The sequence below is a fragment of the Haliaeetus leucocephalus genome, unplaced genomic scaffold, assembly GCF_000737465.1.
Source record: "Haliaeetus leucocephalus isolate CR32 unplaced genomic scaffold, Haliaeetus_leucocephalus-4.0 Scaffold0, whole genome shotgun sequence".
In the NCBI taxonomy this organism is placed as follows: domain Eukaryota; kingdom Metazoa; phylum Chordata; class Aves; order Accipitriformes; family Accipitridae; genus Haliaeetus; species Haliaeetus leucocephalus.
The window spans coordinates 11,061,255-11,084,056 of NW_010972436.1; the positions used below are offsets into that span (position 1 = coordinate 11,061,255).

Below are 22,802 nucleotides of genomic sequence, written 5' to 3' on the forward strand. Positions count from 1 at the left end.
AATACAGCTAGCACATATTTGAATGACCTTTGGAAGTCATTAATTAGCCCATTATATTGTATATAATATAGTAAGGTGGCAGTGGGGAAAAAACCCCAACGAGCTTTCATAGAATATTGCAACAGTAAAATTGCAAATTTTACCCTTTTTTTTTTTTCAAATTCATAATTCCTTCACCATCAGAGAAATTCTATTTACAGTTCTCATTCTTAAGCTCTATGATCACCATGACTCCCTGCTATTTAAGGAAGAAAGAGGGCATTTATTCCAGAGTTAGGATGATTCCACTGGATTTTCTCTCAAATCGTCTGAAAGTTGTAAGATAGCTGTTCAACAGTAATTCCCAAAGACAAAATCATAATGTAAACAACTTACCATTGGTAAAAAGGGGTTCTGGGAGCTTTCTGAAGAAGGATTTCAGCAAACTGCTTATCACATTCAAGTCTCGCCATTTCTACACATTTAGAAGAAAAGGACAGACATGCTTTATACTTCTATCATCACAACACAACCAGAAGTTTTTGGGAGTTCAGCCTGGAAATAGTGTGATTGAAGACTTACATCATCATGAACATCAATGTCAGTCATTCCTTTGTTGAGCTCTTCTTGCATACTTGAGATGGCAGCATTATTTCCAGGAACTCTGTAAATACCTGTGTACTCAAGACCTCTTTCTTCAACCAGTTTGCAGCATATATCAACAATCAGTGGAATATACTGAAGAAAAAGAAAAGTTATATATACATTTTAAAGTAATTCATAAAAAAAAAAATTTAAAATCACAATGGAAAGAAAAACTGTTCTTCCATACTTTGTTGGTATGAGCTGGGGGGCAGTCATCTAGTCTAACACCAAATGTTCCTACAGCAGATGGCTTCTTTTCAAATGTCTTCCTCATAATGCTTGGAATGCCTTTTCTCCACGTTCCCTTGTCTTTTGGTGGGCTTGTCTCATCTTTTTCTTGTTCATATAACACAAACAAGGAAACAAAGAAGAAAAATAAGAACATTTAAGTCACAAAACCTACTGTGAATACAGGTAACAGATTTGCAAAGATTAAGTGACACCTACTGCATTTTTACCTCTTTTACTGGCCCGGCTTCTTGCAACAACTCACTAAATATTAGTCTGTCTTAAACATACCTTCTTTTACTCTTCTGTAAGATCTTCAAAAAGATACATTTGAACATACACCCCAGATTTAGAAAAGCAAGTTGCTAGATGGCATTGTAGAATTTCATCATTCTAAGACTAAAGGTACATAAATTACATTTTAAAAAATTAAAATCTACATTTAGTAAAGTAAGATTAAGTCTCTTCTACTGAATCACAGTGCTGCACAAAATACCTATGAAACTATACAGCTATGCTCACACTTGTGGAGACCTACTCACTCTTTCAAAAATTACCAGATGTTAGTCATTCCCAAATCATTCCAAACAGGACTCAAACACTTAAAAGTATTATCAAAAAATTAGATAAAAAGTTCAGTTGTTCTCTTTACCTCTCCTATACAATTCATGTAGCAAATTACAATTCCCATTTATCCTGTACTGCAAGTTGCCTAATACAATAGTACTTCCATCTAATTCAAGTATTGCTGGAAATATTCTTTCAGTAGATTTGAAATTTACTTAACATCTGCAATTTAGTTACACAATCTGTACCACAGCAGGAGCAAATGGACATTTGTCCGTAACATAAAACAGAATTCACTCGTGGCTTAAATTCAAGACTGCATTGTGCGAAAGTGGTTGATTAAAAGTGACTGCTCAGTTACATACAAACCTTTACTGAGAAGCTTCCTTTCAGACTCATCCTTAGGAGAATGTGGACTCTGGGTCCGCTGTTCTGCTTTAGTTCCAAGCAGAGTCTGTCTGATACTTAGACTCTGGCGAGGTGTTTTAGGAGATGGCTCTGTTTTGCTGCTTGAAGAACTGAAATAAGATGCATTACACTTCAGTAAAAAGAAGCTAGATAAGAAGTCTACAAAAACTACTGGCAGCATATAATTCACATACCTCATCATTGTACTGTATTCTTTAATCCTTCGACTAATTAGATCCCTACTAGTGACACCAGTATCCTATAAAACAAATTGAGATCTACTTTACAATCTTATAAAATACAACAAATATTTTTACTTTCAGAATACGAACAACTCTTCCTGTCAACAGACTACATATGAAAAATTAACATTTCAGTACAACTAAAAAAAAAATCTAATAGGCAGTCCTTGACAACAATAAGGACAGAACATTTAAAAACCATGTGGAACACTAAAGTGAGTAATTACAAATTAAATGCTGCTATTTAGACTTTGTTTCAAAGCAATACAATCTCATTAAATCCTGTTAAATTGAAAGTCAGTTTAAATAGAACACATGCAAGTCAACACACCCTACTATGAAAAATCCAATCCTATGTGCACACAGTACTTATATAACTAATTACTGCTACACATACAGGTAAAACAGCCATGAATTCAAATGTGCTTTTATCCATCTGTCTAATAATGTTTATTAATTCATTTTCCTTTGGGTAATGATTTCAAATCTGAGCAGATGTACATGACCACAGACAAAAACATTCCTCAGTAGCTCATCATTGAAATGAAAATGCAGAGGACAATATTGGGACAGATATTGATGTGTTATGTACAATAGTATATGTTTGCCTTTTGCAATTAGCATTACTGTTTTAATTCATAGAAACATCAACATTTAATCAGAGAAACAGTCATCCTTCAATGTTTCACTTTTTAACTACTGAGAAACCTGCACTGTACCACTGCACACACCACTTTGCTATGCAAGTCTGAAAACAGAATAGACTGGTTCTAATCCTGCAATTATCTTTTAAAAAAGATTATATTAAACTGATGTGTCAGAAATCCCTAAAGTGTATCTTTAGTCAAATCAGCAATAATATTAATTCATCTATTTCCAAAGTCTACTCTCTGCCTATGTCAGTTTTTTTTAAAGTCAATTTATTTACTCAATTACTTTGCCTTTCACCTCATTTTCTTGCATGTTCCTGTACACATTTTGGTCTATTGTTTAACTGCAAATGATTTCTTTTGTAGAAGTATTAATTAAAAGAAAATACAATTTTTAATTAAAAGACAAGAACTATGGCTTCTGTGTCATATATTACACGATTACCTCATCATTTAAGTTGCTGTTGTCTTGTATTGCTTTAATCCATGCTAACATATTATCTCTGTCCTCAGCTTGAAACAGATACTCGCAGTCTGATGTGGTGAGCCTAAATACGTTTTTCCTCTTGGTTTCACAGTATGAGATGTCTATCAAACAAGCATTGATGCTTATAGGTTGTTCTTCTTCAGACAGGGTCACTTGTTCCTTTTTATCCTTGTATAAATAAAGTGAATGACCTCGAAGAACAACATACAATTGCTTCCATGGCCGAATGCTCCCACCAACTCGCTGAAAAACACCAATCGATATGTTAGTTTGCTATGCGTTACAATGAACGTTTCTGGATTACAAAAACTACCTCCAGAAGTTTTAAATAGAAAGACTAACCACCTACCTATACCATTCTTAAAAATGACCGGTGGAAAGACTATACAAAAGTGGGATTCACTAATTGCTCTCCATTAGAGGAATGAATTGCTCAATAGCCTGCCCTCCCTGATAGCCCATTAAGTGTGTGTTCACATATGACAGCAGCAAGAAACAGAATGTGACTAGAATTTCACAGGGGCATTAACACAAATATAGCAAAAAATATTGCCCACGCTTTTTAAACTTCATGGAAGTCAGACTCACATTTACACACCACTGCAATTCCAGACTCCCAATTTTCTTTAAGTGTTGGCCTATACTTGTGCAGAAGGATAATCTGAACTTAACTCCACAACATTCACGAAAATTACAGCTTTTTTCATTATTAGCAAAACGGAAAAAAGGTCACAAACTACAATTATCAAGGGACTGATTCTTACAACTTACTTACTCATTAGAAATGAATTTACTTCACAGATGCTTTGAAATGTAAAATTAAGACAGTTTAGAAAGCAGTCTGTAAAAGAAGCTGAGGAATTCACTAAAGTCAATGTTCTAAGAGGTCTAAAATTTTGCCAGTCTTACTGATGCTCATACCCCCAAAAAATTAATTAAAAAAGCAAAACAGGAAGGCTTCTAGTTTCTTATCTTAGTTTTTCACCAGCGTAATATTTGTGCTAGGCTAAAAAACAAAAAATGGCAGCTACCTTTCCTTTGTCTGTAACAAGCTGACGAAAATGGAGCCATCCTTCCTTGGAGGCATCGCCAAAGACCTCTGAAGAAGAATCTTTTCGGGAACCAGAGTCTTCTGAAGATTTCTGGCTGTCTGCAACCTAAAGAAAACATCACAGAAAGAACACCACAATGTACTTCTAAACTCATTTCTTTACAATCCTTACATTCAAGATATTTCTCACTTTAAAGATGCCCCTAGGAATATCCTCCTGGGAAAATGTAATTTCTGAAGTTTCCATACAACAATAGTGACCTTACACATCCCAAGAATACTTTGAGAAACTGCAGGAGCCTTAGACTCTCATTAGTAAGTTTTTACAAAAGCACGCCATAGATATGCTTTGTTTACAGACGCTGAGGAAAATGGAAATCAAGGACTATGTGGGTGAGCCTAGAAAAAAACAGAGACCATGTTTACTTATGCGCTGCATACAGCATGAACAATTTGATGAGTAGCAATTCCAATAAACTTCATGTCTGTGTTTAACACATTACTTTGTAAAATGGAGTTGTGTAATTCATACAACTTGTTGCAGTAATATGTGTAGTACTTAGGAGTTGTTATATACATATTTACCTACCTTAATCCCCTTTAAACTAGATACATGCTTAATGGATCTGTTGGGAGAAAAACAAATGTTAAAATGAGATTTTATACGCTTCAAAAAACAGATCTCCAAATTAACTGATATTTTTCATGAACTCACGATTTTCCCTCTTCTCTGTAGTCATCCAGTCCTTCATCATATGACTTTGATCTTTCAGTTTTTGTGGCAGGCTGGCTATCCAGGACACTAGGCCGGATAGATTCTACAAACAAATAGAAATTTTTGAGCAGGTAGGAACCTGAATCATATTTTTACAATTTATTTTAAGCAATGAAGAGTTTACAATTTTCACTCCTGTTCTCCAGAGCGCAAAAGGAAAAAGTTGCATGAAAAAAAAATTAAATCAACACTCACCATGATCATGTGAAAGCTGTCGCCGAATTAAAGGGATTGGAGATGTGGGACTGGGAGGAACAGTTGTTATAGCTGGTGCTTGAGAAGCAGATGTAGAGATAACAGCGGAAGCAGGAATGTGTGCAATATCATGGTCAATACTAGGACTAGTTGGTTCATCTACAAAGGTAATATGTCATATATTAACATTAAATGAATTAATAAAATGCTCAAACTAAATAGCTGGCTGAACTTCTCATTATTGGGATATCAGGTATCTTAAACATGAAGTCTTTCAAATAAACATATGGGCCCAATTAATTCACACTGTCAAATGTACTTTTTTTTTTTTAAAAAGAAAGAGGAGCCTGTTTCATTTCATAGGGATGTTAATTGTATGTTAGAGATAAGGGCAACGAACATCATACCCAATTACAGATTTTGTTGTGAGTGAATGAAACAGGAATTATTTGCTACACACTTGTAATATTATTTTCAAGTAGACTATTTTTGTTTATGTGCATAAGTGAAAAACACACTTATCAGTAAGTCTAAACTCAAAGAGACAGATAACTACAATTTCTTACAATAAAATATGGGCAGACTACTGAAAAGTATTTGGTTTAAACGAGAGTTCAAACAATAAAGCCAAGTTATAAGCAAACAAAAAAACATTTTAAACAGACATCTAGCATCCAAAGAACCAATCCCACCCCATCCTTCGTACATTCAAACAAAGAAGCAAGTATTCGTATTTTTAAAAGATGGCACTACTACATACCAATTAGTTCTTCCACTAATTGTTCATACAAACGATTGCATGCCATACATGCCCAGCACCTCACAGTCTCAACAGCCACAAGGGTCATCATGAAAGATTCCAAAAAGCTTTAAGTATTTCTAGTATTTAACATGTTTCTTACAAGATGGAAGAAGCTGAAAGATGCATTTTCAATCATTCTGAGAAAAGAGCTGTAACATCTTCTAGAACACATTACTAGTACTAGAAAAATAATTCTACTTCATGCTCTGGTAGAAGAGGGGATGGGGGGAGGGAGGGGGGGCGGAATCAAGTCACAAGCAGGGGCTGAACTGTACTGCCGTAATGAATATGAATGTATTCTAGGTGCTAAGAATTGTAATATGCAGAGCTACTGAAAAGCCTATTGAAATCAATGAACACTCACAGACAGAGGTTTATTCTTCGCTTTGTGTGAACACAACTGCATGTGCTGCATTGTGCTTTTCCAACAGTCACTAACAGTTCTGGTAAGGCGGCACTTGTACCATCAAAATTCAGCAATGTCAATTTAAAACAAGGCAATAAACAAAGTACAGGAAAGTTTAGCAATAACAACCCTCTAAATTGTCTGGAGTGGAAAATGCAATAATTTTTTTAAGTTATATGTTAAAAAAGCATACCCCCCAAAAAACTAGCTGCAAACTAAAAACATTACTAAAAAGGGAAAGCAAAAGAATTCACAGCAAACCTGTGATACTACAACTTAAAAAATTTTTACTTGCATCCACAGTGATAAATTAGTCATAAAATTAATTTACTTCCATCCACAGTGATAAATTAGAAGTATTTACAGAACTCTTCTCTACCAGCTAGGAGATAGGAAGAACCTCAGTTACACTTCCATTTCAAAACTACAACAGCTCACTGTCCTACTGCCTTTTTTCATTTGCTCAGCTTCCCTGCAGCAAACCCTGAGAGAAGCCCACTAACATTGACTAAGGAACATAACCACTAGCTGTACAATTAATTAGTTTATAGCATGGAAACTGGAAGTGCTCAGCTTTCAGTTTTTTATATTACAGATTTATCTGAAAATGTTATAGTCTCTACTCCCGAAAGTTACAAAAATGCTAGCACTTGAAATAAATCTGTGCAAGTTGTGAATACAAAAGTGTTAGGCAACACAATACAATTTCTCACACTTAAATCCAAGAATTCAGCTGAGGAAAAACAGTTTTTAAGTCCTTGAAAGCAACAATAATTATTCAAATTATTATTACTTTACAGTGGATCTAATCCCCAGATGAATCAAAATAAAAGTGATTTTGAAATAGGCAAGCTTTAAAGAAACTACAAATTACATTAATACAGGAGGGAAATAACTGTTCAGTCCCTGAAGAGGTTGAAGGTCAGCTAATGGCAAGCTTTGACATAATATAAAGTGATGATAGAGCAAACCATGACGTACACCATATGAGTTACCGCCTACTAATTTAATGCACTGGCAAGCTCCACCACTGCTGTCCAGTAAGAAACAAAACCCAAACAACTACATATACCCCTTGTATTTTGACTTTTCTTTTTAGTGCTTGCAATATTCGTCTCACTTTTCAGTTTCCTTGATTAATCAGTGTATTTGCACCCCAAAACATCTTGCACTGCATGTGAAAGGATGTGTTCGGCTCACCAATCAATGAAAACGACTGTCCAAAACACGGTGAAGCATACAGAACAAGAGCCAGAGGAGAAGCCACGCAAAATAATTCCCTTTCAATTTGTCATCTCACACACAGATTACTGGTGTCCCTTTAAGTATTTGTAACAAAAAGGTCAGACACTCCAGGACTCCTTAAAGTTTTACTTTTCGTTTGAGAAAAGGATACAAATACAATTTGCTCTGCATTATTATCTATGAAGCAACACAAGGCCATTGGAATATGAGCCAGCATGGTGACAAAGCATCTCTGGCAAAGGGGAAGATGCCGCTTGTCAACTCTGTTTGAACATGAGCATGCAACTGGTTAACAGTTACAACTAGTGATTTTCAGGAAGAGCCTTTCAATGCAAAAACATTTATAGGGGGTAAGACACCGAAAGCTTGTAATAAATGGGCAACACAGCTCCAGCTACAGTCATCCTGCATTAACTGGTTTGCTAGCTAAAGCAGAGAGAAATTCATGTATCAAAGTACATTTGTATTGCAGTGCAGCTGGAGATCAGGGACCTACAAAGAAAGGGAGCATCTGTACACAGTGTAAGCGATCTAGAAAAATAATAACTTTCTGACTCTGCAAAGACACAGATTTACACAGAATGGGCTCAGAAGCAGAACTAGAGATTTCAAAACTGAGGATGACATGGGTGAGAAAGGATGACAAAGAGAATGTACTATCCCCACTTTGTGGATGAGGAACCAAGGAAGAAGTATTAACCAATTTTCCAAAGATTCAAAGGAATGAACGCCAAAAAAAATCACTGAAAAAAGAAAAAAAAAAGCTCAGATCTGTATCATACCCTACTATGTTGCTATCATACAATTTTATCATGATTAATATTTAATGTCTTTGTTTATACATGAAACCCCTGGAACAGTCCTTCAGGATTACACATGAAGGTTTGAAAGTAACAACCTGAACACTTGAACACAAAAGAGGGCACATTTTGAGAACCTTAAATATAATTTAAAGTAATCACAGAATTATTCAGGTGGAAGCAAACCTCAGAAGGTCCCCTAGCTCAACCTCCTCCTCTAAGCAGGGTTAGCACTGAATTCAGACCATGTTGCTCAGTGCTTTTTTGCAACAAGTGCCAAAGAGAGGGGAATGATCTCTTCCCTCAATATCCCGGCTATGCTCTTATTGATGCAGACCAGAATGGGGTTAAGTCTTCATCACCATCAAGGCGCCAGTACCACTGCAGGAGGTTAGCCTATTCCAGAAGCAGAACATAATACTATCAGACCATCCCTCCAGGCCAAGTCCTTTTGAATACACTTTCGCAGGCATTGACTGCACCCCCTAGTCTGGTGTTGTCTACAAACTTGATGAGCATATTCCATCTCCTCTCTAGGTCACCGATAAAGGTATTAAACAAGACAGACCCTGAAGAATGCCACTTTTAACCAGGCTCCAGGTAGAATATGAACCCTTAGCCACTATCCTTTACACCTGACGATCCAGTTTTCCTACGTATCAGCAAGTACACCAATCCAGACTATGGCACAAGGATGGTGTCGCAGAAAAGGTCAAAAGGCTTGCTAAAGTCAAGGTTGGTGACCCCCTTGTGTTCTCTCATTCACAGATCTACTCATCTCATTATAAAAGGCAATCACATCGGTCAAGTACTATTTACCCTTGGTAAATCCACGCCAGCTATTCCTAATCACCTTCTCCTTTATGTGCCCAGAAATAAGTTCCAAGAGGTCCAATTCCATGATTCTCGTAACAACTGAGATAGGGCTGATTGACTGCCTCTCTGGATTGTCCTTGTTATCCTTTTTCAAGATGGGCGCACAATTTGCTTTTTTCCAGTTAACGCAGACCTCCCCCACTCATCATGATCCTTCAAAGATGACAGTATCACTGCAATGACATCAGCCAACTCTCTCGGCACCTTCAGATGCATTTCATTGGGTTGGATGGACATATATGGGTTAAGCTACACTGGAGCTCCCTGTTTATCCAAGTTGGTTACGATTGTAGGTTTTGTTGGGTTTCTGGGGGGTTGGTGTGTGTGTGTGTGTGTGTGTGTGTGTGTGTGTTTGTTGGTTTTTTTTAAGGAAATGGTTTTAGTTAACTGAAACATAACATATAAACATGGAGAGCAATTTCACAGACTAACTTTAGTCCAGAGGGGCTAACCATCAGGAATGCTTGGGCTATCACTAACAGAAAAAGGTGATTTCTCCCACCAACGCCGGGGGATTCAGATTGCCAAATCATTCTTCACTAGTAATAGAAAGTGACTAGAAAAAAAACAGCTTCCCAAGGTTAAAGTAATCTTTCATATTTACTCCCCTTTGGACATGGCATTCTTGCAAGCAGTATCTCAACACCTCAAAAGACTGTAAGAAGGAATTGTATTTAGTAAGTGTATTGCAGACCACATTACCATTTAAAACAATAATTAGATGTTTCCGTTTAAACCGACAATATGAATATGTGGCTACAAACCTTGATTCAACAAGTATGTATTTTATCAAAACCATTATCTGATTTAAAGATTCAAATCATAAAAATGTAATAGATGTGCAGCAACACACACTTAAAACAGCTTTAAATTACTTTTTACATGAAAAATGTTCAGGTAGTGTGCGGCCCCAGGCACAAAAAAAAAATTAAAAAAAATAAATCACTCAACATACAATTTCCCAAACTGCATACATTGAAGAGGATAACAGTACTTTAATACTATTGACTTCCCGAAAACCATATCCAATTTGTGGATTAGGTATGTGTTTGAAGACGCCCCTGTAGTACTTAATGCAATATTGGTTACTCATAAATTTTGTGGAACTGTAATAGTGATTGCTCTTTGTAAAAAGCTCAGCCTTCTGCAGAAGGCTACAGGGAGGTAACTCATACTACTTTTCTGTCTCCAAAGCAAAGGGCTAAAAGAGTCATTAAAAACATTATCTACATTCAACAGAGGCACAGATGTGAACATTTCCATATACTGGGATGGCATCTACCTGACAGACATTACAATAAGTATTTTAACCATTGCCTCTCTATTTCTTCAATAATTCTCTCAAACAACAGGTTATGGCTTTTGGGGCGTAATTTAAGAATGAATCTTACATGGCAAATTTGTTTGCTTATGGCAGAAAAGAAGGTACAAAACTATCAAGCACTCATTACTGAAGGACAGACAGGACACGCCAGTGACATGAACAGACCCTGCAGCAGGACTGGCTTTAGAGGCACTCCCGTACTTCCAGCCCTTTGTCAACAACCATTTTGCACGCCACATTGTTGGCCTATCCAAGCACTCCATGGCATGTGATACCACCACAGGCTCTGCACCGTCACAACGCACCACACTACCTTGCTCCGAAGTATTCTTCTTAAATGCAGAACATGAAAGCTTCAAAATCTTGTCCTACACCTAATACCTCCTCTCTGCCTCTCACTTTAAGTTTGTTCCAGCTTGCTACAGGCAGCACTTCACTTACGGTACAGCCACGCGGACTCAATCTTCCTTCCTTTGCCTTGGCGGCAGGCAGGACACAAGGGATCAAGCAAAGGCTGCTGAGGCACAGGCACAAGCGGAGCAAGGGAGAGCAGAGCAGGGGGACGGAGGCCACAAGGAAGAGCACCACTGAGAAGAATGCAGGAAGAAAGGAGGGAGGACGGACAAGATACTGGAGGTAGGAAGAGGATCTTCGTCCATACACAGGCAAGGAAGTTAAAAAAAGGTCTCTCAGAGGCTCCGCATGCCCAAGAAACCTCAAAAGAAGCTGAATTTAAGGTAAACGCAGACATACTAATTATAGAACATTTTTCTTAAAAGCCTGTCAGGAGGACAGAAAAAATCCAATAAAACAAAAATGAATTGTTCAATCAAAAATAAACCATATGGAACTAACCCTGCTATCACACAAGACAGCACAAAGGACTAATAAATACCCCACAGCAGTGACTTTTTGTTACAGTAGTACCTTGAAGTACAAGCTGCTGCATCTTATACTTCAACCTGCAAGGGTAAAAGCTCCAATAATTAAAGACTTCCAAGCCTAAAACACATGATCTAAAAAGAAGATACACTAGTTTTTCAAAAAAGAACCTTTAAAAAGAGATTTTTTTGTTTGTTAGTTTTTAAGTATTTCCAGCACTGATTGTCTTTACAAATAACTTCTTCATATATCTACTTTACATAATTATCCTCACGTAGCCAAAAGAATATAACGGAAACACGTCTGCATGCGGAATACATTCATTTCTGTAAGCCACAGAAACACAGGACTGGAAGAAGCCTCCTGACTCATCAAATCCAGTCCTCTGCTAATGCACTCATGTAAATATGTTTATTATACTGAGTTTCAGACAAACAGAAAAAGGTTTCCCAAGGTTATTCTTCATGTCAGACTATTCTGAAAACCTTATCTATGACAGTCTGTTGCTTATTTCAGTGTTAAACAAATGTATAACTAACTTTCTATACAAAGTAATACAAAGCAATTCTAATGGTTCCTGTTCACAGTATTGCCCCGCCACATAAAAGAAGTATAATTCTCAATATTTATTTTTTTTTGGGCCAAGAACCCTAATAGCATTCCTTTATTACCTGTAATTATTATTTTAAGTTATAATGATATACTAAGGATGATTCATGCTTTGAAAATATTACCCATTACCAAACAAACATGATGCTTTTAATCTATTAAAACTCTTCCAGACGTTAGGAATTATGGAATTCAAATTTGAAGTTTTAATTAAAACAGGATTTTTGAGTTACAGAAGCATTTAAACGGTATTTAAAATGCTGATTTATAAGTTTGTGTTTTGGCTACTATACTTCAGAATACCACCATGATTTAAAAATTGTTCTTTGGATAAGAAACACTGAAATTTTCAGCCTGGAGCAATAGCTATTTGGCAGGCCACACTGTAAAACCCTGAAAAAAAAATAGAGGACTGATGCTTATCTTAGAAACACTGATGACATGTTAAAAGCTGTGCCAATGCTATCACTAAAATAATGGAAGCAGTAGTCCCTCAAAAATTAACATCTGTCCAGTCTAATGTCTGCTGAAGTTACATTTATATTTTCATAGCCTGGAATAGCTAAGCAGTAACTTGTAGAAAAAAAAATTATCACAATGGCTGAAGATTTTCATGTTCATCTTGACTGCTAACAGGTTTTGCTAGAATTAAAGTTTCCTTAAACCATAGCATATCAACCATCTGTATTCAGCCACCATTCGCCCTTAAGGTATCCACACATTTTGGGTTGACAAGCCACGATCTCTGCTGCAGAAGTTTGAGGTTTTGAATTTCTCTCTGCCTGATCCTTATCTCTTCTCACAAGGAGAAAACAGAATGAGTACATTCTTTCAATTATTTCTTTATTGCATGTGAGAATATTTCTGGTTGTTTCCCCTAACCTTTCTCTATTTCTATCATCATAACCCTTTTTTATAGTGTGCTGTGCAGGTGTATTGATTTATTTTTCTAGTTTCAAGAACATAACTGCATTCAGGATGTGTGTATTCACACTGTTGTCTTCTGTACCACAGCCTAAGCAGCCTGCAGAAAGAGGCATAAAGATGTAGGGGGAGGAGAGAAAAGGTATGCCACGTATTTCACTAAAAAAAGGCAGTAAACTCATCACGCTTTCAAAAAAAGTACTTGGAGTTAGGTACATGACTTATCATTTAAAGGTAGGTACTGATAAGGTAAACCCTATACACCTCTACCTCCAGCATTAGAGCATAATGCCATCGAATGTACAATAAAGATGCCCGAAAAGTTTAACTAATGCTGGGTGGTTTAGAAGGTTTTACCTCCTAATTCCTTAGTTAAATTACTTTAAAAAACAAGAAGTGTTTGGTAACAACAACACAAAAAAGAATTAAAAAGATGGTTGAGCAGAATTCACTAGAAGCCATTTAAATTTATCCTATCTGTTAATCAACAAGTACCCAAATACTTTTATTATGATAGCAGTTTGTATAAAAATATACTGGAACACAATAAAGAAAGATCTTTGTTTTTGAAAACCAGCATGAAGATCAGCTTTTAAAGCAAGGTGAAAAGCAGAGTCTGCCTGATTACTAGCACAGAAATCACTATATTAGTTTGCCTGTGCTAAGGGTAGAAGCAATAGAGAGATAAAACCATGATTGACATGGAAAGGGTGAATCAAGATTAGCAGTCTACTGGTCACTCTTAGAACATTTGTATCTGAAATTCAGCCAGCAGGAGACAGGTTTTAAAAAAACTACACAAACAACAAAAGGAATAAATACCATGTAGTTAAAGCTGTGAAACTCCTGGCAAATCTTTATTTAAATCAATACAGGGTATTGGATATCAAAATTTTACTGCAGTACAAAAGAGAATGGAGAAATTTATGGAGCACTTAAAATCACATTTGGCTCAGGAATGTTGTAAAGTGCAAATGGTTGGAGAATAGAAAGAACCAACATTAAGTATCATATATCCTTGTCCTGTTCTTACACCTTTCTTTAGGTATCAATTTCAGCCACAGAGAGGACACTCATCTAATTTTCACAACACTTTGATGTTACTGAAGCCTGCTCAAATATTTTTATCTGGCTAATTTTCTCTCAGTTATTCACAAATTAACAGTGGAATGAAGTGACCTGAAATTTTTCTAGGGCAAGGATGTACTAGGTATTTTCAAAAATGGGATCACACCTCCGAGGAAAAGTCTTCATACTTAACTGATGCTACTGCATGCCTAAAAGAAAAGCTCTGTAATAGGATGACTATAAACTTGTTTGATTTGTAAAAAACTTCTAAACTTCAAGATGATGTTTATTTAGGCTATTTCAAAACATATCCATTTAAAATTAATTTTCATGTGACAACCCACTGTAAAGTTGGAAAGAACATTCAGCCTGTAGTAATAGCCAAAGCGCTAAACTGCACTGGCAGCTAGACATACCGCAATCACATTAAGTATTGAAGCAGTTTCTCCATTTCACTCATGTGGGTAGTTCATTCAACTCAATCTGGGAGTTGGATTATCCTTTTTTTAAACTGCTTTCTACTCTACAATAAATGGTGTAAGGAGGAAAAAAATAGTTTCAAGCTAGCTGCAGATCTGACATGCACACTAGACATCTATGTCTAAGAAATGTATTAAAATAACCATATTCTGAATCAACCTTTTCTTGACAGTTACAAAAATGTTAAGTAGCATTCTAATATCCATTCCAGTGCAGGTTAACACACCTGAAATTACCCAGTAGGTCAGAAATTTATCATTTGCTGTTCTCTAACAGAGAAATTGTGTACAAATTACAAGTCTGAAAAAACACACATTAAAAACCATAATTGCCAATATAGTCACTGATAGAGATAATGGTATTTTTACTAGTCTAGAGAACAGGTGAGACTGTTTCTGGGTAAAAGGAATAACCTTTCATTAGACTAACTCGCATAGTTTGAAACAATAGAGAGCATTTCAAGAACAAAGCCTTTCTTTGGACCTGAAATAGAAACTGTAGCTTTCCAAGCTAACCACAATACACTGCATTTAGTAGCACATAGAAAGTATTGAAGCCTGCAATACCAGGGTATGTTTTTCTGTAAAACCTGCAGCTTCCTCATCCCCTGAGAACATCTGCTTACCTGAAGAAGAGTTTGAGCACACAATAGCTTGCCTAATTTTTTCAAATAAATCAATTTATCTTATAAAATATATTACATCTACCTACTAGGTTTGCTCTGAACAGATTTCTCATTTCTATTAGCAAATGCAAACCAAAATTTAATCTCCCTGCTTCAGAACAGCCTTTTGTGAAAGGACTAATGTCAAAAGGCAGTTCTTCAGCAACCCACCATAATCCCTGCAAGAGTCTGCCGTGAGCAAGCTCAATGGAAACTCTGCTTGGATTTCTCTTTGTAGTGGGGAGCACTGTGCTACTTACAAAGAGCTAAAATCATCGTGATGATGTGCTATTCGCAAGAGCAGGTTAGTCACAAAATACTGCTGCAGAAGCCAACTGTTCCTGGCTGAATTTCTACCAAAATATGGTCTGGCCATATCTACTATTTTTAATGAGCAGAAAGTGATAACAAAAATAAACACCCCACAAAGTATTTAAAATGGCAATAATATGTAACATTGGAAGATATTTATTCCTCCAAAATTTACATTTTTACACCACTCCAAAGATCTACTGTACAAATAACTTCAGTAGCTGCATTTATGAAAAGAACCATATCTAATAAAACCTAATACTGCAAAAAACAATTATGTTGATGTAAACATAAGGGAAGCAGAGAGGTTACCAACACAAAGGTACATCTTTATTCAAAGTAACGTCCTTCTCAATCATCAGACAGAAGAAAAAAGAAAAAGAAACCCAAACCAAAACACAACACAGAAAATTTCAAGTGATTTTCCTTCAGAAGAGTTAAATAGCCTTTAACTGAGTTTCAAAGTATATCTAGGGTTTTATCTACCTGATTAAGTAAGGCTTTTAACAAGTGAAGCTGTAATTAGGCATAATGATAGTGGAACAAGCGAAGTTAGAATCATGCATATTAATTCTAACTACGGAAGATGCCCACCTCTAATGGCATTTGATGCTCCTCCTATTCAGAGAGGGTTATTTCATCTTCAAGGTGCTGGAGCTGTGGTGGAAATTTTCCACAGCACCTATACCAGCACAAGAATTTCTTGCTAGGAAGACAGTCACAAGTACTGTGGTGGCTCAGACTGTCCCCACGCTCTAGCAGCACCATTTTTTAATATTTCTGGAGTATTCAGGAGGTTTCAGTCCAGGAGGCTAAGGAGCTCATAAGAATTCACACCATCCCATGTGGTGTTATGCCAAGAGGCTGCAATGGAGCGTTACAACTTTGTTTCTTCTGAACTGCTTGGCTGCTACCAGTATGCAGTACAATTGCCACATTTAAGGCTTCTTTGAACTTTAATCATCACATTTCTCTAAAATCTGTAAGCAAGCCACATGAGTAAGAGTTCATGGCAAATTTTTGCCAAAATCAAGATAGGAGATTGTGTAGAAAAGGTTGGGCTTGACTTACACAGTTTTGATCCAACTTGCACACGACATTTAAATTGTACGGGATTAGGAAACTCCCATCAAGCACTCTTAAGTGTCTACAAATACCACACGTAACTTAAATCAAGTGCCCCAAATTGATTTTAGGCGTACTATTAAAAAGCCCTACATAAAGACTGGTTACACGCCTTACAAACTTGTACTAATGCTTAAAGAAAGATCGACAGGGTTTAAAGAAGAATCCAAAATTACACTGGATATTGATGCATCCAGTAATAATATTTTAAAAAAAAATCTATACAATTCCCATTCAAAAAGGAAAACCTAATATAAAAACCATCTGCTAGCTAAGAAAGCATTTTTGTAACGTCTTAACAAAATTCTGTCAAAAGAACAGATTATATCTCTCATATGATTTCCATTCTTTGATGCACACAAAGCTTCTTCACTATTTTTGCTTATTACCTTAAACTAGTGGCAGATATTATAGACAATTCTAGGGGAAAAAAATCACTGCTGCAGATCCACAATAGAAGACAATTGTGCTAAGACAATGTATCTGTATCTCCCGTAACCTAATCTGTAAAAAACCTGAAGAGTATTAAGAAGAGTTGTTTTTCACATACGTGAGTTTGAGAATCAAAATTCAGTCTTTTCTAAATACTTGTTATACTAAATTCAAGAACACACAGTCAGGTATAAATTAACCCATGTGGAGAATGGTCTGCAGACATCTAGACTCCAAAGGATTAAACCAGCCACAACAAAAGAAAATCCAACTCAAAAACAACAGTGGGGCAAAGATGACACAGACATTGACTACTTGATAGAACAGAAATGCTCTGCCACTGAACTCTCTCTTCAGCACAAGACTCCAATTCCTCACTTATCCAAAATGGGATTATTAATTTTTTTTTCTACTACTAACAATCCTTCCACAAATTCCTCTTTTCTTCCAGATTATTTCAAAAGTACTCAGCCTCCTTCCTATAAGCTTCCTGTAATTCCAACCCTGTTTGTGTCACAGCCCACAGGCGAATCTTTATGCCTTCTCACATTGTTTCCACAAACCCTTTAACTCATATCCACATTAGCACCTTTACTTGCAAATTCACTTCATTTTATTGCTATCCTTTCAGCTGAAACGGCTTTCCTCTATCCCATAGCTGTCTCAGAAAGCTTTCAACCTTACCTATTCAGCTGACAAACTTTTTTTCACAAATCACCCTTATATGGATTTGCATCCATATTCTCTCTTTACTAGATTCCAAATATATTTTACACTGGAGAAGTAAAAATATTTTGAAAGGTGCTGCAGATGCTAGTTGTCCATATACATAACATCAGAGCATTATGTGGAGTGATAACCAGACACAGTTATATAATGTAGACTTCTCCAGGGGGTTAAGGAAAACTCTAGAAAAATATTACATCACTGTAGAATTTTTATTATTATTATTTTTTTTTTTTTACACTGCTCCTCCAGGACTCCAAACAAAAAAGAACATTTTTTTTTTTTCCTCCATGGAAGAATACTTTTAGTTTTACCAATGTAATATTACTCTAGATGAGAAAAGAGCTCTCATGCCCCTCAACCTCAGGGTTTACAGGAACAGCAGTCAGCTACCTGGCATGGTGCTCTCCATCATCTTTAGCAGAGACAAGCATTTGATGTACACTGGAATAGTTTAACTCACCAATAAACGGAATAGAAGCCAAGGAGTCACCAGGTGGGCTGGAACCTGATGCTTTCCTTTCTTCTATTCTTTTTATGTGGACTTCTCTCCGAGCGTCATTAGGTAACCAACATGTAGTGTCCGAGGCTGCCTCTTGATCATTTACAGCAAGAATGTAGGACTGATGCCTCAAAGGCTGTGGAGTTTGGTGGCCAGAAGGTGATTTGTCCCGCATGACTACTCTGTCTTTGCCATTTTCCTGAACATCCGTTTGCAGAATTTCAGGCTCATGGACATCTTCCCTTTCGGAATCATGAATCTTTTGTTTGATGGAACCATCAACATTGTCAGAGGTAGCTGAACTCTCACTTGTTGGCTGAACAAGTTTGGCAGAGGCTGGAGACAGAGAGGAGGGTTGGATGGTTTTGCCAGTTTCTGTTTTGTGATCTGGGGCACCTTCTGCTCGGATCCTTGACTGTTGGTTTAACAGACCACTCTGATGCAAGTGATTTACTGTTCTTTGGTCTTTGCTGGCAATAGCATCCAGGCCCTGGCTAAGGGGAAACGATGGTTTTGCTGCATAGGGAGCAGAGTTCTTCAAAGAGCTACTTTTAGAACTTCTAGCTGGTGTGAGAGACAATCTCTCTTGTGAAACAGTTGCAGGTTTTGAAACTCCCCCAGGCGTTTGCAAATCTCGAGAAGGTTGTAACATTTTTATATCTGGTGGAACTTTCTGAAAATGAGAACCAGGCAGAGAAGCTCTACTACCTGTTCTCCTATTATCTGAAATATAAGCACTCGAAGCCATAGAAAAATTTTGACCTCGAAGGGACATATGAAATGCATGCTGTCTAGATCTCTCATAAATACCTCGTCGATCATCTTGTTCGGTAAACCCTGTCCACTTGTAAGTTTTTCTCCTATCTCCATTTGTATCCGCAATCAGATTCTCAGAATGAAAATTTTCTAGCACTTCACCCTGTTTGCTGAGATAATCCCATGACCGAGCTCTGTGATTCCTAGCATTAACTGAAGGTGAAGTTAGAGTATCTTGTGAAGCACTTCGTGGCCACTCTTTCATCAAGACAGGATCTTCAAGTCTTTCCTGGGATACACTTCTCTGCCGGATCTGAACAGACTGTGGAACCCTGTCATGAGACGTGCTCCTGCGCCGTACCTGTGAAGCAGTGCGATTTGGCACCACTTGATTATAATCAGTTGTATTCTGAGAAGCTGCTCTTAAACTATCTAACCTTTCCTGTATTGTCCGGGAGCCATACATGTGCATGCGCCTATTATCAATGTACTCCTTGTAAGTTTTGTAGGTCTTCCAGTCTATATGCTGGTGGGAGGTTGGAGAACTGTAATGATTAGTAGAGACTGAGGGTGAGTCTGTGGCTTGAGCAGGAGGTCTAGTGCTTGGGATTCCTTCTGGACATACTACATAATTTGAAGCTTTACTTAATGTTCCAGTTGGATCAACTGGCCTTGTTATTGGAGTCTGGGGAAGCACAATGGCAGTGGACACTGAAGAAGACGGTGACGTGGTCCGTGCTTTTAGACTGGTTTGATCTTTTAAGCCATATCTTACTTCCTCTGTCCTGTGTGATGGACCAGCATGATTATTTCTACAAGATGGCAAATCTACAGCCTTCTCAGAAGGCACAATAACAGTCCTTACAGTTTCATTGCAAACACACACAGCTGTATTTGATTTTGCAATGTCTGTTGGTGATGGAGGCACTTGTATTTCCATTCTGTAGGCCCTCTCTGGCTGTGTCAATGCCCGTACTGGTCTACTGACTTGCTGTTTCCCCAGCGAGAAGTCAGAAGATAGCTTGTCACCAGCTTGTGCCATACCAGAAGTTGAGGATGTCAGGCGTGGGTAACATATTGGTGGTGGTTCAGGTATGTTGTGGGCATTACCACTGTAGGCTTCGTTGCCTTTCAGGTAGGCATCTTGGGAATACGCCTGTGGAGAGAAGATTAAGTGAGTATTCAGTAGCGAGGAAGACAGAAAAGTTCACCATGTAGCATTTGCACAATCAAGCTTCAAGAGAGGGAACACATGTACAAAATTCACACTATCTATAATTTTAGATAAAATGTTAGTTAAAAAGATAAAAACAGCATTCCATCCCCTTAATGAGCAGAAACAGAACAATCAAAATCATTACATACATTCCCTCCCTCGACAATTAAAAATACTGAACTGATGACCAATTCTAGGAAATGTTGCAGGTAGGGCACTGAGACAGGTTTCCCAAAATTCATGAGCACAAAACACAGTATATTTCTCCCCCTTAGTCTTGCTTTCTGTCATGATGCTTCACACATTCTTCCTGTTTAAGCTTCATATTGCTGGAAACCAGAATTTCACAGCAATTGACAGGTTAAAATGCTGCATAATAAATTCAACTAGCACTAGAAAATTCTCTATTCACTTAGTGTATAAAAACTCTGTTCACTTAATGTAGTGTATATGAAAAGTACACACAGATGTACATACACACACTCCTCTAAGATGTCTTCTACATAAAAGCTACTGTTCCTAAACATAAAATGAATAAATTGAAGCAGTAACATCTTTGTTGTGAGCCAACACCCTATAAGTCATCTTACATTTTACAGGAGACAGCCAGTACATGGCACACGAATCTTACTGCAAATACATTAATATTTAAAATTTTTAACTTCAGAGTACAAACAGTATGAAAATTCATACATATCCACTACTGTCCACAAACTACTAAACCACAAACTAAAATATCAAATTAATTTCCTTAGTGCATTTATTTGCACCTTTATGTTTAAAAGCCTGGATCCTGAGAAAAAAATGGTTATATTACACTTAGTATGTTTCTGTAGCCTTTTAGAAAAGCAGCATTTGTCATCGTGAAATTAACAGAACATTCAAAATAATAAATCAATGAGCAGCATACAGCATACTTAAACAATATCCTATTATTGAAAAACTTTAGCATGACTTCATTCAGTTTAAACATAATGCAATAAAGAGCCAACACAGAGCCTGCCAATGCAACAGAAGATTAAAATGATTTCTCAGGGCTTTTACACACTTAGGCGTGGTATCATATCACAGCATTTCCTGTCCAAATCATAACATGCTCAATTACAGAATATCAGTGTGCCCTGTCTTAACACTAGACAGGTTATAAAAGCCCAAGTGCAGCCATAAAATTCAGACAGAGCAAAGTACAGAAGAGGGCGAGGCATTTACAATACTGCTGCAATGTTACATCGAGCATTAGTGAAGTGCAAAATATTAAAGCACACAGAGAAAACCGACCAAATAACACAGGCACAAACCGCAAATTAAGAGATTAGCATTATGAAGAAAATTCAGCTCAGACTATCTAGCTCATTTCCAACAAACTTGCTGTTTCATATTCTTGCTTCTCACAAATCATTAAGAAAAACATGCTTTACAAAACCATCACAGAAATGGCTACTGTACATTCCTTACCAGTGCTGTGACATCCTTTGTAAACTGCAGCTGGCAGAAAACAGGAAAACATAGTAAAAGCTGCTTACAGATGTAAAGACAGCATTATCTTGTCATATTGATGTTGAATACAGCAAGCTAAAAATACAACTACACCGATTTCACTGGAAAGTACCAAGAGAGGTAAAGGGCAGTAGAGCATAAAAAAACCCCAACTTCACCGTCCTTGTGAACATGTCCATCTCAGGCTTTTATCTGCTCCTTGCATTTATCCTCTACCCTTATAGAAAGCAAAATATGTTTGTGCCATTTTGCCTTGGTGCATCGCTACAGCTGCCTGCAGAGAGCTCTGCCTCTATGCAACATCCCTTCCACTACAGCAACATTACTATCTCTCATTTCCCCTGGGCTGCTACCATCCCTGCTTCCTGGTGACGAAACAACGGCTTTATTATGCATTTAAAACAGCATGCCCCTTCCCCACATATATCTGAACGTGACCACAAGTTGTCAGCTGACTGCAGCTGCTTTCATGCTGTACATCTGAAATTAGAGGAATGATGCTGCAGAAACACTCTACTCATGTGATTTGTATTTGTTTTTCCTCCACTCATAGTAAAAATCAAGCCGGGTTTCCACTGGCACATTAATGGAGGGAAGGAACATTCAAAGATAAATATTTCTAAATCTTTAAATAAATGGTTATTTAAGATCTTGATACGCTGTAAGAATAAAAAAAAATAATTTGGAAAGGTGCTTAAGACCCAGAAAACAGATAGAGCAAGAGACTACTGCCATGCAAGACAGACAAAAACAATCACCCCCCCATCAGAAAACAATTATTACTTTATACAGCTGATAAAACAATTCAAAACCTGGGATACACACACATTATACACCAATATAAAATAAACTGTGTTTATGTTTTTGTAAAACATGCCCATGACATGTTTTACATGTCAAATAATGCTTCATTGACTTTGAAAGCAGAA

General features: G+C 37.1%; 1 protein-coding gene across 4 annotated transcripts in view; it reads right to left on the bottom strand.

The window, feature by feature from the left end:
• The window catches only part of ARHGAP21 (Rho GTPase activating protein 21), a 122,936-nt gene that overhangs the window by 10,840 nt on the left and 89,294 nt on the right, over window positions 1–22,802 (bottom strand). For 2 of the 4 annotated variants that reach the window (XM_010581498.1, XM_010581420.1), the window contains 11 exons: window positions 18,366–20,316; window positions 5,228–5,386; window positions 4,973–5,075; window positions 4,847–4,883; window positions 4,238–4,363; window positions 3,165–3,449; window positions 2,022–2,086; window positions 1,789–1,937; window positions 812–954; window positions 562–717; window positions 376–454 (listed from right to left, as the gene is read on the bottom strand). In XM_010581498.1, coding sequence (XP_010579800.1) covers window positions 376–454; window positions 562–717; window positions 812–954; window positions 1,789–1,937; window positions 2,022–2,086; window positions 3,165–3,449; window positions 4,238–4,363; window positions 4,847–4,883; window positions 4,973–5,075; window positions 5,228–5,386; window positions 18,366–20,316 — 3,253 coding nt within the window. The remainder of the gene's footprint in view (window positions 1–375; window positions 455–561; window positions 718–811; window positions 955–1,788; window positions 1,938–2,021; window positions 2,087–3,164; window positions 3,450–4,237; window positions 4,364–4,846; window positions 4,884–4,972; window positions 5,076–5,227; window positions 5,387–18,365; window positions 20,317–22,802) is intronic. The other 2 variants (XM_010581580.1, XM_010581668.1) reach the window with 2 other exon arrangements.